This window comes from Protobothrops mucrosquamatus, unplaced genomic scaffold, assembly GCF_001527695.2.
Source record: "Protobothrops mucrosquamatus isolate PMUCROS unplaced genomic scaffold, P.Mucros_1.0 scaffold_18, whole genome shotgun sequence".
NCBI classification, from domain to species: domain Eukaryota; kingdom Metazoa; phylum Chordata; class Lepidosauria; order Squamata; family Viperidae; genus Protobothrops; species Protobothrops mucrosquamatus.
In genome coordinates this window covers 441,177-461,738 of record NW_015386094.1, presented here as the reverse complement: position 1 = coordinate 461,738, position 20,562 = coordinate 441,177, and the positions used below count along the sequence as shown (strand labels likewise).

Below are 20,562 nucleotides of genomic sequence, written 5' to 3'. Positions count from 1 at the left end.
TGTCAGAAAATTTCTCCATAGGTTGGTCCTCTCCTTGGTTCGTTTCCATCCATTGCTTCTTGTCTTGCCCTCAAATGCTTTGGAGAATACCTAATACTTTTTTCTCCTACTTTCCTCACAATAACAACCCTGTAAGATGAATTGGGCTGAGAAAGAGTGACCAGCTCAAAGTCATGCAGCCAGTTTTAATGCCTAAGGCAGGATTAAAACTCACAATCTTCTGCTTTCTAGTTGGGTGCCTTAAACCAGCAGTCCCCAATCCCCGGTCCGTGCAAGCAGCAGGCGAGTATACAAAGCTCCATTTGTGCATGTGCAGGAATAGGTTGTGTGCATGAAACCAACCCCCCCCCCCCAGCTGCCAATGCCGGTCTATGAAGCTGTAAAGGTTGGGGACTGCTGCCTTAAACCACTAGACCACATTGGATTTGGTTTTTGCACTTTTAAGATAACACAGATCTGCTACCTTAAGCAGGCCACATCAGATCTTCACAATTTATAGGACAGAAACCTCCATCCATCTTCACAAGCAAACATATTGTACTTGTGCCAGAAGAGTCTCATATAGTTCTGCCTAGTTTAATAATTTCTAGAGATGTTTTCACACTCCACAGTTGTGGCATTATTATCGCTTAAAACTAACAGCTGCATTGTTGTTGTTGTTTTCCCCACTAGGATTTTCTCTCTCTTTTCTGCTCTGGTGTTTGGTTGGTATCCAGATCCAGCCAACTCTACATGGGCAAAAGAATTTACATCTACAAAGGTAGACCAACCTACTTGATAACTCCAACTCGGCTGATTGATGTTTATCTCTGAATAGAAAAAGATCTTCCTTAAATTTGCAGAGATATTTAAAGAAAAGTAAAAATATAAATAATTTAGCTTCAGTTTTCTCAGGTTTCCTCTTATCGAAAATAGATTTCCTTAGATGAAAAACACAAGCCAAATTTATTGATGTGACATTCTCATACAAACCTCAGAATCTGTTAAAAAATGTGGTGAAAACCCCCACTTTATACAAGAATGTCAAATTGTGCCGAGCAGTTATATAAAGGTGACATTTGGGCAAAAATGTTTGCTTTTAAAAAAAGAAAGGTAGGTTATATTATCAAACTCACTTTTTTCTCTCAATTTCTTCATGAAGGATGAATCAAGTTCCAATTCTACAGAGTTTTTAAGCAACCCAGTCAGATCCGAAGACCCTGAAACTCTACAAATAAAGGAAGCCTTAATTAAAAGACAGTGCCTAGCTTTTATGGATGTGCACATATTTAAAAATACTGAGACAGAAGGACTATCTATGAGAACTAGCAACTGCAATTCTTTGACTACCAATATAAAAGATAATACTGGGAACCATCAGCTGCCATCTTTGTACAAGAAATTTATACCTGCGGATCCAAATGAAAGCCAAGTGTTTTCTGAGTGCTTGGTTAATCCACTTGAGGATGCCACAGTAGATTACCTGCCAACCATCACACCTGCCATTATGACTACTGAGGAAGACAGCTCTGGATCTGAACTCAGTTCATTACCTATTTTCCCTATAACTTCTTTTCGAAGAAATTCAGGATTTTTGGGTGGAAAACTTACTCTAGATGCTATAAAAATGGACTGTAATTTTTTCACAGAGAACCCTTTTAACAGTAGAGATACAGAGAATGTTGGTCTTAACCATTAAGACTACTTATGCTCTGTCAGGAGGTGCTATTCTTGTGATACTGTAGAGCAGAGGTCCCCAATCTTTTGGGCACCAGGGACCTATTCTGTGGAGAGAGGTTTTTCCGCGGACCGGAGTGGGGCTGGTTTTGTGTGCTGCCTGCATCCCACGGATGGGGTTTTGCTTGTTTGTGCGGACTGATTGCTGGCATGCTGGTGCCCGGTATTGGTCCACGGCCCGGGGGTTGGGGACCCCTACTGTAGAGGGCTCCCAAACGCTTCTCATGGGAAATAAGTTCTGTCTGGATTTTTTACAAGACAAAAGAAAGATAAGCAATTTCATGATTTCAAAAACTAGACACTAGAGGGAATTATGTTTTTAAGTAGAGGAAAGATTTTCAAGTCTGTGGAATGTTGCAAAATTCATTGTTATAACAATGAATACACAAAGGAGGCTTTTGAAAAATGAATTCAGGAAATGCTAGCTACAATTTCAACAATCTGAGTCATTATTCCTGCTTCTATGAATAGGTGTCCACATGTTCTTCAGTGTCATTGAAGAAGTGACAGATGTAGAACAAATTTTATTGAGAAGAAATGGTTTCAAAAATGGATGTATAACTGACAGACCAAATCAATTACTTTAAAAAAGGATGTTTCACTGGATTTACTAAAGAAACTGGCCAAGAATTACAAATTTAGAAGGGAAATACAAATCAAGAGAGTGGCCTGGATAATGTTTCCCTATTTGATTTCTAAAAAAAAAAAGCCTTATTAAAGCCTTGAAGAATTGTGTGTGATGGGACAAAGAAGGAATGGAGAAAAATAAATCCTATGACAATATTTGAATGAACTAAAGATTAAGATGGTCAGAAATAAAAAGAAAGATTACAAAGTTGAGTTTTTTTATCAATGTTAAAACAAGATAGATTATTAGAACCTCTTAGGGATTTTATGGTGACACCAGGACTAAAAAGATGATGTTGCATGGATTTGTTTACAGATAAAAAGATGTAAGTTTGGATGAAGTGATAAATGTTTATAACCATAGAGAATCACTAAATTTGTTTGTTTGTGATGAAGGCTGGAATCATTTTTTTATATATTTTTCTTTTTCTTATGCCCTTACTTTTCTTCTTTTCTTTTCTTCTTTCTCTTTCCTTTTTTTTTGCATTTTTTTTACTTTTTATTCTCTTTAACTTTAGTTTGCATTAGTTTATAGTAATATAATTAAAACTCTTTAATGAAATTATATGTGAACTAAGTAGGAGAGGCAGCAGCCTGGCAATTGTACAAACTGAAAAACAAGGTCTTTGACAGGTGTAACTTGTCATTTGGCCGACTCATTACAGGTATCTTCAGTAGAGGAGAGAATCCAATCCCCACACCTCTGCATCTGAAGGCACCCTCTTGAAACACCAGTGTTGGGGCTCCTATGATTTCATCAGAACAGCAGCCAACTCAGGTAAACAGTAGGAAGTACCAGCCCTTAAAGCAGACATGTCAAACACAAGATCCGGGGGCCGGATGTGGGCCGCGAAGCCATCCTGGAAACAGTGAGGGAATGGCCCCTGCTGCCTTGGCCCTGGCCCAAGCCGGCCGGGAGCCAATGTACAATTTTGTGGTGGCCATCTATGCTGAAATGCATTCAGTCTTAGCTCCACAAGGCCGTCTGGAAACAGCGAGGAACCAGCCCCTGCTGCGTCGGCCCCGCCCCCTGGGTGCATGCTGGGGAGGTGTCACCCTTTGTGAGAAATGAAGAAATGCACTATCGCCTGGAAATGGCCAACAAATGGCCCTCACTTACTTCACATATCCGGCTTGATGGGCTCTGCCCTGGTACCACCCCTTTCTGCCAGAGACCCTCAGATCTGTCCCACTCCTGCCCAGGCCCACAGGCACCCTTCACGTGAATGATGTAGAGCTGGCCACGCGCACCCAGTAGGCCACACCCATTCCATCCACACCCACCCAGTAGGCTGCATCCACCCTGGCCACACCCACCTCCCCCCCCCCCCGAGGGCAACCACAATGCTGATGCGGCCCTCAATGAAATTGTGTTTGACACAACTGCCTTAAGGGCACACCTGGGCATGAGTGGGATTGCCACAAAAAACTTAGGCTTTGAAACACCCCTAAATGATTTTTATACAAACTCAGAGCTGCTATGTGGTGAATCCCAAAATCTACAATGCTTATATTATGTACTGTAACAGCAGTTTCAGACCAAAATTAAAAATACACCAAAGAAGCAATTGGAAAGAGAGCATTCATTTTTGTTTCCATACTTACAATACCCCAGTTATATTTCCAGCTTAGGAGATATGAAATGCAGTCTCCCAGTTTATTTTACGTCGGTGACAATATATGTTCCAATATTTTCTGGGGAAGTGGAGCAGGAGAGAGTGAAGAGAGCTTATCTGAGCATTGAAATACCACAGGGGTGCTTTTTCACTTTATTTAAAGCACAGGCTTAACATATTTTGGAACGGAATCCCTTGGGTGCTTTCTTTGGAAAAACTCATTCACAGTGGTGTCAGGGATATGACCATAAGACCAATTTTCAAAAACTTAAAACTAGAAAAATCAAAATTAAATCAGTTCAAGAGCCCAATACAAAACAGATAAGGAATGAGCTGTAAAATATCTCCAGAAATACACATTTTTTTAACCTATGATTTTTTTTTGTTCAACCATTAAACTGATGAAGCTGAAACCAAATTTTAAATCACACTTTTGCCCTCCCCCCCCCCAAAAAAGTCAATGTTCCTGAAAGATAAGAGCAGGCTTTTTAGAGCCTGGCTTGTACTTTGCCAATGTTCTTCACTCTTTAGAAATTATTGGAGGGATTGAAATTATTTTTTCCTCTAAATCAGAAAAGAATATTCTTGACTTATCCAAGCACATTTTATTTCTAATTTAAGGTTCAATTGCTAATCAGTGAATTCATTTGAAGAAATAGGAACATCATTTGCTAGAAAGCTTAATCATTTTTTAAAAATAAAATCTCCATTTGTCGTAGAAAATGGGGGCAGAGCTACTGCATTTGTTAGTCACACTGAAAATATGTGAATTCTCCTGGAGCTCCTTCTGCCAGTGATAGAAGGGGACTTGAGGAACTGTTTTAGAATAATCCATCTCATTGGAAGAATTCAAAGGCTGACATTGGGGAATTATAGTTCACGTCCTAATGTTTGATTTAGGGTGATTCTTAGGAATCTCGTGATGCGTGAATCCCCTGAACTTTCGTTCAGGTTTGGGGCACTGTAAAGGCTAATGTTACTATGACATATTTCATAGATCACATCAACTTCACCAGTTTGATTGAATGCAAGCCCACAAACATTTTTCTTTTGCACCAAGGCATGATGAAACTGCTTCAAATTCTTTTTCGGGATGCAAATATTCCCTATGCAATATTAAGAGTAAACCTAAATGTAATTTAAACAAGACAAAGCCATTCTCCATCATTTGAAAGGCAACAGAGTTCATCCCATCTTGCTGCTTTGATTTGTATTTAGTTCGTACCAGAAGAGTCTGGAGATCAAATGGCCAAGTTTTGGCAGTGGCAGAGGACCACATACTTAACTGCACAAGCTCCTTAGTATGTTTCTGGACAAAATACTACTCTCTGCCTTCAGAAAACGGGTGGAACTTCAGCTGGTCTAGAATGTATTTCTAATTATAAACTTTTAAATGAAACCAGAGTTCAGCTCAACTCTTGGTGACTTCAAGGACCCCTGAAATTTTCTTGGCAATACACTAGTAGCAGTTTCACTGTTGGCTTTTGTTGAACTTCTAGGTCCAGCCTGCAGCACTAGTATTTCTGCGGGTCTCCTGTCCAACTAACAGGTCCAATCCTGCAAGGATTCCCAAGCAAGTTTGGCCAGCTGTTGCCACATGTAGTGACATATAATTTACAGAACCCTAGGATTTAAATCAGTGGATCTTGAATGCTTTCCTAGAGGAAATTGCCAGAATTTTCAGGTCTGTTTTTCCAAGATTTGATCATTCTGCAAAATGGCATAGCATTTTTAATTGCTGCTTCCCAGAGTCCAAGACTCACGCTTTAATAGCAAGGTTTTTTTCAAACTTTTTGCCCATAAAATGATCCACGAGCCTTTTTACTTGCCTTAACGTTATACGCACTTACTGCACTTCATCCTTTCAAGATCTCCCGGATTCCTCTTAAGAGTTCCTTCGTTTCCCAAATCAAAAGGACTTTCCACCCCTCCATTCAATCGTTTTCTCAGGAGACTCAAGTCCTGGCAGTTTTCTTGGCAAGGATTTCAGAAGTAGTTTGCCATTACCTCCTACCTAGGGCTGAGAGAATGTGACTATCCAAGGTCACTCAGCTGGGTTTTTTTTTGCCTAAGGCAGGACTAGAAGTCAGTCTCCTGGTTTCCAGCCTGTTGGCCCATTGCCTTAACAACTATACCAAACCAGCTCTTTAATTAATTGAAAAACATTAAGTTTGCTTTCTCATACTCCTTTTAAATTTTAAAGAAAAAAACTTCCTTTAAATTTAATCTCAATCTAATTTTAGTTTTATAGTTATCAGGAAGCAGACCTGTGTAGTAATGTTTTCTACATTTGACTGTAATTTTATGAAATTTGTACAAAATTTCATAAAGGTACAAAGCACTCTGACAATTGTTTTTATCAATATGGTATTCCAGAAGCTACAGTTGTCCAATGTAACAAAAGAAAGGAGCTAATTTGTCCACGGTCATATGTATATACATTTTAATCACACCTCTTAATAGAAGTATGCTTTTTAAGCAGGTTATATATTCTGTGCAATACAATACTTTGGATTTTTCAATAAGCTGGAAATTTGCAGTTTTGCTTCTATATAAATGCCAGAACCCATACTAGTTATTCATTTACTAAACGTAAAAGCAATATTCAGGTTTTGAAACAGGCAAGTGTTCTCCCAAGGTATATAGTAAAAATATTTTATAAAATGCTGCTTATGTAGATGTAAGACTCTTCCCAGCACAATTTGTGGAAGATACATTTTACTGCCTCTTGTTGTCAAAGCTGCAAGTCAAAGGGTTTTTGGAGGATTTCATGCAATTATACATAGTCCACTTTGATATTAAATCCTGCAAAACACAAGTGTTTGTCACTCAATGTTCAACCTATTGTGATTTTACTCAGTCTTGAATAGTTCCTTATCCATCTATGTAAACTACAGAATATATTTTTACAATATGGATACTACACAGATGTTTTAGATTTTTTTAAAAAATGCCAAAACCAATTTATTCTAAGGTAATTATATTCTGGACAAATAGAATGCAGTATTCACCCCAATGAACCAGATACAATTTGAATGGCTAACGAAGGGCAGGTGAATGTTGCTTGTTTTTTTTTAATTGTATTTTGTGTAATGTGCATATATGATTTTAAAGAAAATATATGGGTAGCTTCTACTGTGATACATTAGTCAATGTCAACTGTGAAATTCTGTAAGTATATCCTCTTCGTAAAACACAATTTGTAGTCATGATTTCAGAACTTGCTGAAATGCAATCCTAAATTGATCCAGGATCTACTGATTTGGGCAACATACATATGTGGAATAAAATAAAATGGGAGAGAAGGCAACTGTACCTGAAGATCATTTATACGTTGAAAATGTTAGCCATTTTTCTGGGTGATCAAAATTGTGGTTTTTATGGAGAAAACTTTGTGATCTTGTGAATCCAAGGCAAGCTAGATGCAACCGTTTTTTGGCATTTTATGAGGCATTCACAGGAATAAATCTGTCCTTAAACTACTACTGATCCATAACATCCAATTCTACGAAATGTACCAGACACTTACAAAATAACTTCATTAAAATTAATTCTATCAGTTGGAGGTAGAGTGGTATTTTAAACCAACTTCTAAATGAGCAGTAATCTGGAATAACTTTCTGCATGAACAGAACAGAGCCCATTGTATTTTTGCTACATCTATCAGAAAGCATTCTGCATTTATTGGGACTTATTCTATGTGGAATTGAAACCTATGTAACAAACCTGCCCATTCAAAACAGCTGCGATTTTAAGCATCAGTTAAAATCTCATTAAAATGGAAGTATGTATGGGATCAGATTACAAATCTCTTTAAATGCAGGCTGTAACATTATCTCAAAATATGGAAGATAACATATACATTATCGAAGGACAGATTTGTATATAAGACTAAGTGCACTTCATACAATCAACTGTAATATACAGCACTGTACAACTGACAAGAAAACATGCACTAGTATTTGCTTTTCAAGATTAAGGCCACAGAATGTCCAGAGATAATTTCTAATACAGGGATAAGAATGACCCTTGTAAATATTTGCAAACATTGTTAACCTATTACAGGGATATACTCTGAAGAGTTGACAATATTATCCTGGTTTTTTTCCCCAACCAATCCAACGGGACTTGTGATTCAATTTTTCTTCTCCACTTCCAAAGCATTTTTTTTTAAAGTTTGCCTGCACTCTGCCCACCTATTTAATTTTTCCACATTATATATGGAAAAGAGCCAAAAGATAATTTAAAAAAAAAACTTGTTTGTCACTCACCTAGCATTTCATCGTCAAATAAGAGGTATTTATAAAAACAGCTTAAGCTTCACCTCTTACCTTTCAGTTTTCATCTTATAATTATACCTTTTTATTCCATGCATCCTTTTGCTTACTAAGAAATTGCAAAATTGAGGCAAATACCATGTTTCCCTGAAAATAAGACCTGGTCTTTTTTTTTTTTTTCTTCCTCCAAGAGGCACCAGGTCTTTGGGGGGGGGGGTGTCCCTTCCACCTCCGGCACCAACAGCCCCGCCCAGCTGGCCCCCTTCTTCTGCGGCTGAAGGAGCAGCTTCATTCTACAGCTGAGAATGGAGCTCCAGCCTGCATTTTGCAGTCAGAGGCCTTTCCGGAAGGCCACTGCAGCTGACAACCGAGTATGGGTTGAATCCATAGCTCAGTTCTTGGCTGCAGTGGCCTTCCGGAAAGGCCTCTGATTGCAAAATGCAGGCCTGGGGACGCTGCAGAAATGGGCCGGCAAAGAGAGGCCTGGCTGCAAGGTAAATGGGTGCAGGGCACATGGGGCAGCCCCACACCCCCACCCCAGCTTGACTTTTAGTGTGTGCTTTGCCCCAAATTTAGAGCTTATTTTTGGAATTGGGCTTATATTAGGCCCACCCCCAAAATCAAGCTAGGGCTTATTTTGGGGGGTAGGTCTTACTTTTGGGGAAACACAGTACTTGTAAATAATTAAGTTACAAACCCAGAGCTGACAACATCAGCACTCTCACATTCAATGCACCTGAGCCGCAACAGGCAGCCAATCTCATCTTCAGATACTTTCCCTGATGCTCCCCACTGCTATTCATAACTCTTTAAATCTTCTCCGGGATTACAGAGAAGGATGAAGCAACTGTTCTTTAAGCAACTAATCTACCTTAAGTCATGTGTGCATGAAGACATTTAGCTCACATTTGTTAAAATATAAAAGATTACCATATAAGATTCTCACCATTTTAAAAGAAATATTACATTTCAAATCAAAATTCTGGGGGGTGGGAGGTCCCTAACAGCCCCTAATTTTCTTACCAGTAATTTCGCAGTTAGCATTGTAACTAGCATTATTAATCAAAAGTGAATATGTATCTAAACTTTGAGCACTCAAGACAGCCAAAAGCCTCAGTCCTGCTTTTATTAAGTCAACAGGATAGTATGTAAATTTCAGGGCAAAATGTAATCATCCAATCAGACGCAGTATCTGTCCAACAAAATGTATATTCACGATAGACATATAGTTAATATTTAGGGTTACCTTAGAAGGGCTTGTGCTCTTTCAGTTTATTCATTGTAACTTTTCTGCCAGTAGTCTGGTACAAGATGAACTTTCATGCTCAAACATTTAATAAATCAGTCATAATTAGCATCACATTTTAAGGGAGGCTTGCTCTAAAAAAAATGGTGCAATAGCAACACAAGCAAGCAAGAGAAGAAGAGATACGAAGCCCAATTCATTTAATAGCTAATATTAAAATTAACTATGCGAGTAATTATTTGCTAAAGCTATGCTCACAGCTGCTAATGGATCCACCACAAGGGGACCATTCCCTGGAAAAGACATGTAGATGGTTTCAGCTAGAAAATTGGCAAGATGCCTGGGACTGAAAACATTCACAATGCCAATTTAATAGCACTTTTGTAAAAGAGCATGAAAATAAACCTTTTACTTTGCTAAAATGTACCAATATTAATGAAAGCATTTTCACAGCTCAACACAAATTAAGTACACAGCTATTAAAAGCCAGCAAATGGGCCATCTTTAAACAGCATTTCTAGATTTGCTCTATATTACAAGTATATTAGAACAGGGGTTCCCGACCCCCAGTCCGTGGACCGGCACCGGGCTGCGGCATACCAGCAACCAGGCTGCACAAACAAGCCCCATCCGCTGGATGCAGGCAGCATTCAAAACCATTCAAAGCCCCCTCTGGTCTGAAAACCTTTCTCCACAGAACCAGTCTCTGGTGCCCAAAAGATTGGGGGCCTCTGTATTAGAAGATGAACATGTCACGTCAAGTACCAAACTGGCATTGCAAATATATATATATGGCTGTCCAGAATTAAAGTTTGGAAGTCAAAAGAGTTAGACTGGGATATTCACGAACAGCAAAATACTTAATAAGTATGTATTTGGGCACTAGCGTATTTGTGCAGGAAATAAGAATTGGGTGTTTTTTTTTAAGGATATAGACAACAGCCATTATCTTCCCAAAAAATCTGTGCTGTGAAATGCATTTGGATGGGGGGAAAAAACAAGGGACCTGATAACGTATGTACCCATTGACTTAAGAAATGTGACTATTTCCAAAATCAGTAATTGGGAACTAAGAACCAATAAATTGGGGAGAGGAAGAGGGGTGAAGGGTGTGTGTGCTTAAAAATCTTCCTTGATGGCAAATACTGGACTCATTTAAAAATCTGCTTCTCCATCCCTACTTCCTGATCACAATGCTGAAATTTAAACGCATCAAGAATCAGATTCAATGTAGTAACCTTTGCATACACAAACAAATATTCACAAAACCTATTCAGATAATGCACCGTCTCAATACTGTTTATGCTTTAGTTCAGGGGTAGTCAACCTTGGCTCTTTTATGACTCGTGGACTTCAACTCCCAACTCCTAAGCTGGCTCAGGAATTCTGGGAATTGAAGTCCACAAGTCATAAAAGAGCCAAGGTTGACTACCCCTGCTTTAGTTCAATACTTTTTGCCCACTTTCCATGGTTGTTTTTTTAAAAAAAGGGGAAGCCCACCAATTGTACTAGATACTCAGCAAAAACCTTGAAATAAATGGATATTTCAGTTCTGATCTCCTAACAAGTGTTGTAGACAGAAAGGCAAAGTAGTCCTTTTTATTATTTGCTCAAGTCCTTTCATGTTTTGAAAGTGGTAACATTCTCGTTCACAGGGATTAAGTTAAAATATTAAGAAAACTCTACAGTGGAAAGGAGAGCTTACAATCACCCCCCCCCCCACATCAAAAATAAAACATTCACTTCTCAGCTAGGCAAGGCCAAAAGCTGAAGCAATAGAGCAAGATCCACATTTCAATTGGGTGGTGAGGTTTGGTTTATGTCCCACGCAGACTACTGCTGTCCCACTTTCATGGTCTTGGTTCTCCAATTTAAACAAGTCAAATAATCCTTTTCCCAAGAAGGATACAGTGCCCTTTGGTTTCTTCTTCAGAATCAGGGTTGCATGCTAGTGGAACAGTGTTTAAATGCACCCAAGGGGATGCGTGTTAATGTAGATTTATAGCACTGCCACACCGTATCAACTGTAGTTTAAACCAACTATATTAAGAAATAAGATACCACTGTGTTCCCAACCTTCCCATGTCTTGAAAAAAAGTTGCTCCACTCTACAGAATATTTTTGGTAGCAACAATATTAACATGTTTTAACAATGTTTACCAAACAGACAACTAGTTTTCTTGAAGAAAGGGTGAATGAGAGGTGCAACATGGATTGTTTTGTTTTTTTTAAAAAAAATGGCTTAGGCCAATTATCCAACCAGAGCTGCTGGAGTCACAAGCAGGTATTGAGAATATAAACCAATGTGCTTTGATTATTTTTCAAGTATCTGATATCAATTTTGTATAAAGATTTTGAATACACAAACTACCAAAGATAGAAGAAAATGGACTTTCCAAGTTTGACTTAAGTATTAAAAACTCAAAATACTCCAGAAGTTAGTATTCCACACAGTACTAACAAGTTTCCATATTATTTTTATACATATCCCAGCTGACCGTGGACTGAAAACCATCTGCTAAGCAGTATTAAAAGAAATATAGTGTGCAAGAGTTAAAATTGTTTGTAGTTTAGGGAAAGCACATCTAACCCTAATTTTTTTTAAAAAAAATAAAATAAATGAAGTGAAAGCTTTAACTGGTACACACTGTTCACACCTATATTTCAAGTTTGGAAACGCATATTTTCAAGCAGCAATACAAAAAAGTATCCATGAAGAATGCATAATTTCTGAAAAAAATTATGAAAACATCCCTGCTACCATTACATTTCTAAATACAAAACTGACTACCATATTGTTGCTTCTGTGTAGCAAGAGAAGTTCATTTCAAAACAGGTAAAATTCAGTCTTCAGGTGTGAATGGCATGAATGAGAGTCCCCGTTTTAATATCTTAAGTTGTTTTTAGGATCCTTAAGCATGCAAGCCTTGTAGAGAAGGGCCCAACAAGAGGCAGGGTTGGCTTAGGGCATCCAGTTTAGGACAAAGCCGGGAAAGCTTCTGGATCATCAACATCAGGAGCAGAAGCACTTGACTGAAACAAAAGAGGGGGGGGTCCATCATTCTGATAGTAAATAATAGCACTTTCTTTAGCTCTTATTATTAAAGGCATTTGAATATATATATATAACAAATAAATTTACAGAGAGTAGTAAAGTCACACAAGTACTAGTCTTGCACATATTGCTGTATAAGTCAATTACTTATTAATATAAATCCCCTTTTAGTAATGGTGCCTGTTCTATAAAAAATATCCTTTTTATGGGGGAAATCATCAAGTACCCATTTTGCTATCGTGAAAAGTTGCCAGGGTTAACAAACAATGTATTATAGATGTGTATAAAATTACCACAGTGTGAATGACCTACATAAAGAAAGAAAAAGGTTTTCTTGACCCTCAAAATAACACAGACTATGATTAATGAAGGTGAAGGGCAGGAGACAGAAAGAATGTAGCATTTAACTAAAATCTTGGCACTTAACATTACAAGGTGGAATGATACATACTTCGGCTCTGTGGAGATTAGTCACAAGGGACAGTAAAAGAATCCTTGGCAAAATATTTCCAAAGTCAGAGGAGCAGAGATCTCAAAATGATTTACTGCTGAAAAGAATACACGGTACTCGAGGGAAGGAAATCTAGGAAGAGCACTAGCCCTAGCATTACTGTACTCGTAAGATGTTATAAAATTATCAAGCCACCAACCTGGTTGGGTGTGTGGATCACATCAAACTCTTTAACCAGCTAAAAGAGAACAAGCACAATTATTTATTAAGCATTCTTCTGTTAGTGAAGTGAGAACATTAAACACTTGTTTGTTGATGAAATCAGGGCAGTTGGCACTTTTTCACGCAGTGCCCATCTTCCATCCCCCAATTCTCAAATTGCCCTGAAGAGCTAGTGGAAATTCTGGTTGCAGATTTAGAACCCAAACCCCAAACTCAGAAGAAACAAAGAGAAAAATGCATCAAATGTAACATAATCTCATTCCTTGCTTGGGATATACACATCTGGAATTAAGACATTTTATTGTTATCTGGGATTTTTTTTTTAATTTCAAAGAATGCAAAACCGAATGAAGAAATTAATTTCATGAATGGGAAAATTTATATTTGAAAGAAAGACTGTTATCTGTAACTCTGAGATCTTGTAACACGTATCATGGAAATATAAAAAAAATTAGTGAAGTAGCTTTAGTGCACGCCAAAGGGCTTAACTTCTTCCCTCTTGCTACAATTTTGGAAGAAGGGGAGTCGGCTGCAACTCAACCTTGGCTCTTTTATGACTCGTGGACTTCAACTCCCAGAATTCCTGAGCCAGCATGGCTGGCTCAGGAATTCTGGGAGTTGAAGTCCACGAGTCATAAAAGAGCCAAGGTTGCCTACCCCTGCCCTATTCCAATCACTTAGGTGAAACTGAGGAAAAGCTAATGTATTTGACATTTCAGCCATAAAACTATTATCTAAACATCTTCCCAAAAGTAACTTCTTACTCCTTCAGATATAACTTTATTTTTACAAAGTTGTGCAAAGTTAGACTTGCAACATTGTGCACCATTTCTAGAAGCAGCTCAGTTCCGTAAAACATCGGCCTCAGAAAGTTGACATTTCATTCATAAAATCAGTTATTACCTTGTCAGTTCTGCTTCCACGGTTAGCCCTTCCCCCACGTCCACGACCGCCTCTTCCACCTCTACCACCACGCCCAGGACGACCAAGATCCCCAAAATTGATCTCCAGTTGGGACGTGATATCATTTGCTGGCTTGCGGAAATGGTGATCCATTACAGAGTCCTCAGCATGAGACTATAACGAAATCAAGTAATTCAGGTTTAACTGGTATGGCTTGAAATTAGTTTTCATTCAAAAACAGAAAATTATATAGCACTTTATTCATATTACTTACACTAGTAGGCTGCAAACCAGACATATCAACATTAGAATGGAACGTGAACCACATTTGAATATAGACAAATGTGTGTCAAAACTGCATTTTTAACAGGTCAAGTTATGGCACCCTATAATTATTATATTCTCTGAAATATTATGCCAGAACTCCAGTCTAGAGCTCTGGATTTGCAGAGAAGGTTCAATTACCTAGATATAAAGCAAATGAATCAGAACCCCCCCAAAACTATACACTTGATTAAAAATTGTCCTATGTTCTAGAAATCAAACATAGTTAAAATAAAATGCCAGATCTCAATATCAACTGATACCAAGCATACATTATATTTAAAAGAGTTGACTTCTGGGCAAAATCCCATTCCAGCACACTGTGATGAGATTGCCCCAGAGCACATTTATATATCTATCTATATAAATAAAAATGTAAATGTTCGTTTGTTCAAAATCTTAAATCTCCAAAAGTTCTTCACCGATTGCTTTGAAATTTTGACACAACATTGCATTCGAATACGCACGTGTTTTTATATACCTACTATTATATAGATGTCACACCTGTGACAGGTAAAAACATGCTTTTTTTGAAACACAGCGCCATCTGTTGGACGTAAAAGCATACCCACAAGCATTGTGAAATTAAACGTATTACAAATATGCGCTTTCTCTTTTCTTTCTTTTCCATTTAACCAGACTGAGCCACAGCAACGCGTGGCCGGGTACAGCTAGTACGTAATATACAAGCAAACCATAACAAAGAAAATTATACAGTTAAAATTCAAATAAAATGGGAGCCTTATAATCAGAGGAGTGCAAAAACTGCTATTATCCCTTGTCCAATAACAATATCATTTAGAACTTGAAACATACTATTCTGTGAATGGGAGAACACAAAGTCTGCCAATATGCATTGGGTTGAAATGGTTTCAGCTACATAAGCCACAACAAACTATTTGAACAGGAAAAGCAGACGCTGTGACAATGTTATATAGTACTATTCCTTAGCAGTTGTCACTGAATATGTGTAATAATGGAAAAAGGAACACAGATCAACCTACCAATAACTGGAATCAAATACTGAAATCCCTTCAGAATTTTTTTCTTCAGGAAAAAAAATTAGAGAATTGGAGTATTGCCATGGATGTACACAGTCATCACGATAACAATATGGGCCCGAGAAACTAAAATTATTTGAACTTGTGGGCAAGCAGGCTGGCACAAAAAGGCACAAATGCTGATTGGTTACCAAAAAAATATTAATGAATTCATCAACAGCTTATTATTAACATTTTCAATGGTTTTCTTTAAAAATACCTTCAAATTTGTACTTGTAGAGAGTTCCTTATTCATTAGGTAAAGATAAGCCATAAAGTACCTCATTAGGCTCCAGCTGACTCCCCTGCACTTCTGACATCCCCTTTGTCTGAAGCAAGTTGTATGTCAATGGGCAAGGAATAAAAACAAAAGAAAGATAATGAGACTTCCACATGTGAGTATGTATATACATGAGTAACTATTCTACAATTAACCAGGCAAAAATCTAGGACAGTGATGGCAAACCTTTTAGAGACCTAGTGCCCAAACTGCAACCCAAAACCCACTTATGCATTGTCGGGTGCCGGGTGCCGGGTGGGTGTGGCCCATTGGCTGGGCGTGGCTGTGGTGGTAACGGCAGACTGGGTGGGACTAAAAAGTTCAATCAATTCCAACTTTGCAAGATTTTTTTTTCCCTGCGAGAAGTTGAAATTGATTTAGGCGGAGGCCTAAAGCAAAAAGGTTTTATAAAACCCAGCTGAAGGCCTAGGACTGGGGCAACGGCGCATGTGCCCACAGAGAGGGCTCTGAATGCTGCCTCTGGCACCCGTGCCATAGGTTTGCCACCACTGGTCTAGGATGCAAGATACAGGTGGTGCTCGACTTATGACCATAATTGAGCCCAACATGTCTGTTGTTAAGCAAGTCAGTTAAGTGAGTTTTGCCCTATTTTACGACTTTTTTTGCCAGTTAAGTGAATCACTGCAGTTGTTAAGTTAGTAACATTGGCTTCCCCATGGGCTTTGCTTGTCGGAAGGTAGCAAAAGGGGATCACATGACCTCAAGACACTGCAGCTGTCATAAACACGTGTCAGTTGCCAAGCATCTGAATTTTGATCACACGACCACCGGGATCCTGCAACACTCATAACTGTGAAAAATGGGTCACAAATCCTTTTTTCAGTGCCGTTTGTCACTTCAAAGGTCACTAAGCAAATGGTTGCAATTCGAGGACTACCTATATTTAAACATACAGCGAGAAAACCCCAAAACAGCAAGTAAAGAGGATGTTATGGAATTAGGATTCAAGCCAGCGTGTTTGGTAAAATTAATAGACATAAGCGTCGAGATCACTTTTAGGAGGAGAAAAAAAATGTCACTTCAGGGTTCTTGTGTTAAAGGAAGTGCTGAACTTTAAAATACAGCTTTAGATCACAATTCACATCGCTCTCATCCGTAAATTATCCCTAGTGAAAAGAACGGGGCTCCTTTCTTTAAAAACGAACAAGGAATCAACTCTGCTACTGAGAAACAAGAGGAGCAAAGAAAAATAAAGAAAAAAATCGTTCGATATTTTCGAGACATTCTCATTTTAGCAGCATCTCCAATAAACATACAGCTTAATCCTCAACTAATGACAAAATTGAGCCCAACATTTCTGCTGTTGTGCAATGCAGTTATGTGATTTTTGCCCCATTGTATATTTCTTGCCACAGCTGTTAAGTGAATCCCTGTCAGTAACGTGACTGTTAAATGAATCTGGCTTCCCCATTGACTTTGGTTGTCAGGAGGTCATAAAAGGGGATCACATGGCAACCATCATCATAAATACATGGCAGTTGCCCAGAGTACATATTTTGATCATGGGGATACTGCAACGGTCGTAAGCATGAAAAATGATCATGTCACTTTTTTCAGTGCTGTATTTAACTTCAAATTATCATTAAATGAATTGCTGTAAGTCAAGGACTACCTGTAGCTCTCCATAAAAAGGACAGGTAAAAAAAAAAGCAGATTCACAATGTTGCTTCGGACAGAAAGTTATCACAGTTAAGCAACATGCAGAGAGCAACTAAATGCTCTTAAATTTTAAAGAGCTTACTTTTCATGGAAACTTTAATACAATGCACGTCTAAATAATTATTCAGTAAAGCACTCTTTCTACACATTGTTCTAGGACTCAGAATTTATGTGCGTAACCCACATCCCACTAGCAAACTGCATTTAAAAAACTGGAATGTATTCTCCGTGTCTACCAGGCAAATATAACTTTTAGGGACTCAAAGCCCCACTTTGTCTGCAGATAGGAAGGAACAGGTACTGAAACACAAAAATGTGAAACCCAGACAAAAGTTAACACTGATTTCACTTACATTTAATATGTTACATTCATCATTTCTTTCTTCCTGACATATTATAAGCTAATGTTAGGTTTTTTTTTTTTTGAAAGTCTATGAGGGCTACACACAAGGCTAAACACTGGAGAATTACAATGCAAGATTTTGCTCATTGGGTTTTTAAATTTTCCAACTGCAAAATATAAAACTGTGTTTCAAAGTAAAATGGACAATATTTAGTTAACCAAATATCTGTTCGTTTCTGAAATCAGATCTAGAAAACATATGGTTACATTGTCTTAAGCCAATTACTCTTATATGTATAAATATACAATAAAAATAATTTGTACCTACCTCCTCACTCTTTGACTTGTGCAGAACAAAACCTTTTTTCCATTGTCCATCAGCACCTTCATTTGGTTTACGGATGTTGAATTCGACTTTTGCACGATCCTTATTCTGAATAGCTTTCCATTCATCAAGAGTCATTTCTTTAGGCCCTTCTTCCTTAACTTCTTCTACTTCATTTTCCCTATGATAAATATGAATGTCAAGCACTTAATTAATACACACACACACAGTTTTCAAGGGGTGGAATCCAAACAGAAGAAAAAAATTGAAAAACACCTAAAAACAGCACATTCAGCCTGAATATATTTTTACCACAAAATTTTATTCCGATGATGAAATGTTGCTATTACTATCTTTCAATTTTATTATCAGCTGTACCTTTCAAGTTCAAAAACAATGGTTGACACTATGGAGACTTGGGTGTTGTCTGAGCTTGGTTGTTTGCTTGCAAACATTTCATTACCCAACCGGTGCATTGAGTTGAGTCAGGTAATAAAATGTCTGCAAGCAAACAACCAAGCTTAGAGAGCACCAAGGACCCCACAGTTCAATCCTGAGCTACAGATATTCTCTTGGAATGCTTGATATGTAGCATCCAGATTTACTCATTACAGTGCTGACCATTAGCTACAAACTAGAAGTTCCATACTATTGAAGTAAAAACTGGAGAATTGCCCACAATNTGTGAATGGCATGAATGAGAGTCCCCGTTTTAATATCTTAAGTTGTTTTTAGGATCCTTAAGCATGCAAGCCTTGTAGAGAAGGGCCCAACAAGAGGCAGGGTTGGCTTAGGGCATCCAGTTTAGGACAAAGCCGGGAAAGCTTCTGGATCATCAACATCAGGAGCAGAAGCACTTGACTGAAACAAAAGAGGGGGGGGGTTCCATCATTCTGATAGTAAATAATAGCACTTTCTTTAGCTCTTATTATTAAAGGCATTTGAATATATATATAACAAATAAATTTACAGAGAGTATTAAAGTCACACAAGTACTAGTCTTGCACATATTGCTGTATAAGTCAATTACTTATTAATATAAATCCCCTTTTAGTAATGGTGCCTGTTCTATAAAAATATCCTTTTTATGGGGGAAATCATCAAGTACCCATTTTGCTATCGTGAAAAGTTGCCAGGGTTAACAAACAATGTATTATAGATGTGTATAAAATTACCAGTGTGAATGACCTACATAAAGAAAGAAAAAGGTTTTCTTGACCCTCAAAATAACACAGACTATGATTAAAGAAGGTGAAGGGCAGGAGACAGAAAGAATGTAGCATTTAACTAAAATCTTGGCACTTAACATTACAAGGTGGAATGATACATACTTCGGCTCTGTGGAGATTAGTCACAAGGGACAGTAAAAGAATCCTTGGCAAAATATTTCCAAAGTCAGAGGAGCAGAGATCTCAAAATGATTTACTGCTGAAAAGAATACACTGTACTCGAGGGAAGGAAATCTAGGAAGAGCACTAGCCCTAGCATTACTGTACCCGTAAGATGTTATAAAATTATCAAGCCACCAACCTGGTTGGGTGTGTGGATCACATCAAACTCTTTAACCAGCTAAAAGAGAACAAGCACAATTATTTATTAAGCATTCTTCTGTTAGTGAAGCGATAACATTAAACACTTGTTGGTTGATGAAATCAGGGCAGTTGGCACTTTTTCACGCAGTGCCCATCTTCCATCCCCCAATTCTCAAATTGCCCTGAAGAGCTAGTGGAAATTCTGGTTGCAGATTTGGAACCCAAACCCCGAACTCAGAAGAAACAAAGAGAAAAATGCATCAAATGTAACATAATCTCATTCCTGCTTGGGATATACACATCTGGAATTAAGACATTTTATTGTTATCTGGGATTTTTTTTTTTATTTCAAAGAATGCAAAACCAAATGGAATGAAGAAATTAATTTCATGAATGGGAAAATTTATATTTGAAAGAAAGACTATTATCTGTAACTCTGAAATCTAGTAACACGTTATCATGGAAATATAAAAAAAAATTAGTGAAGTAGCTTTAGTGCACGCAAAAGGGCTTAACTTCTTCCCTCTTGCTACAATTTTGGAAGAAGGGGAGTCGGCTGCAACTCAACCTTGGGTCTTTTATGACTCGTGGACTTCAACTCCCAGAATTCCTGAGCCAGCATGGCTGGCTCAGGAATTCTGGGAGTTGAAGTCCACGAGTCATAAAAGAGCCAAGGTTGCCTACCCCTGCCCTATTCCAATCACTTATTTATTTATTATTTATTATTTATTATTTATTTATTATTTCAATTTATATCCCGCCCTTCTCCCGAAGGACTCAGGGCGGCTCACAACATTATTAAAACAAAGAAAGACCCACACACCCCACCGAATAAAACCAAATTAAAACCAAAATTTTTGTGTTGTGATAATTAAAATTTCTAAAAAACCCAGTTTAAAAATCCTCCCTAGGCCAGGCCCGCTTG

General features: G+C 38.0%; 3 protein-coding genes across 4 annotated transcripts in view; 1 reads left to right on the top strand and 2 right to left on the bottom strand.

Moving 5' to 3' along the window:
* Nucleotides 1-1,678, top strand: part of IL12RB2 (interleukin 12 receptor subunit beta 2) — a 16,705-nt gene extending 15,027 nt beyond the window's left edge. Inside the window, exons 13-14 of the mRNA XM_029287026.1 lie at nucleotides 673-760; nucleotides 1,142-1,678. Of these exons, the coding sequence (XP_029142859.1) occupies nucleotides 673-760; nucleotides 1,142-1,678 (625 nt within the window). The remainder of the gene's footprint in view (nucleotides 1-672; nucleotides 761-1,141) is intronic.
* Nucleotides 1,679-11,055: 9,377 nt separating this feature from the next.
* On the bottom strand, nucleotides 11,056-18,316 carry LOC107299684 (plasminogen activator inhibitor 1 RNA-binding protein). The gene is made up of 5 exons (XM_015829066.1): nucleotides 18,109-18,316; nucleotides 15,759-15,806; nucleotides 14,114-14,287; nucleotides 13,188-13,226; nucleotides 11,056-12,515 (listed from the first exon to the last, which is right to left on the bottom strand). Exons 1-5 carry the CDS (start codon nucleotides 18,241-18,243, stop codon nucleotides 12,459-12,461), a joined length of 453 nt encoding a protein of 150 aa, XP_015684552.1. The 5' UTR covers nucleotides 18,244-18,316; the 3' UTR covers nucleotides 11,056-12,458.
* Nucleotides 18,317-18,795: 479 nt separating this feature from the next.
* SERBP1 (SERPINE1 mRNA binding protein 1) overlaps nucleotides 18,796-20,562 on the bottom strand; it is an 18,135-nt gene continuing 16,368 nt past the window's right edge. For both annotated transcript variants that reach the window (XM_015828903.1, XM_015828971.1), the window contains exons 9-10: nucleotides 19,636-19,674; nucleotides 18,796-18,966 (exon numbers count right to left, since the gene is read on the bottom strand). In XM_015828903.1, the coding sequence (XP_015684389.1) occupies nucleotides 18,910-18,966; nucleotides 19,636-19,674 (96 nt within the window). In that variant the 3' untranslated portion in view covers nucleotides 18,796-18,909. The remainder of the gene's footprint in view (nucleotides 18,967-19,635; nucleotides 19,675-20,562) is intronic.

Excerpts from the sequence above, each read along its gene's own strand:
- LOC107299684 (XM_015829066.1), bottom strand. The coding sequence starts at position 18,243 with ATGACTCTTGATGAATGGAAAGCTATTCAGAATAAGGATCGTGCAAAA. Across the intron at positions 14,288-15,758 it reads GTCAGCTGGAGCCTAATGAG|TCTCATGCTGAGGACTCTGT; the intron begins GTACTTTATGGC and ends ATTTCGTTATAG. Across the intron at positions 13,227-14,113 it reads GTGGAAGCAGAACTGACAAG|CTGGTTAAAGAGTTTGATGT; the intron begins GTAATAACTGAT and ends GTTCTCTTTTAG.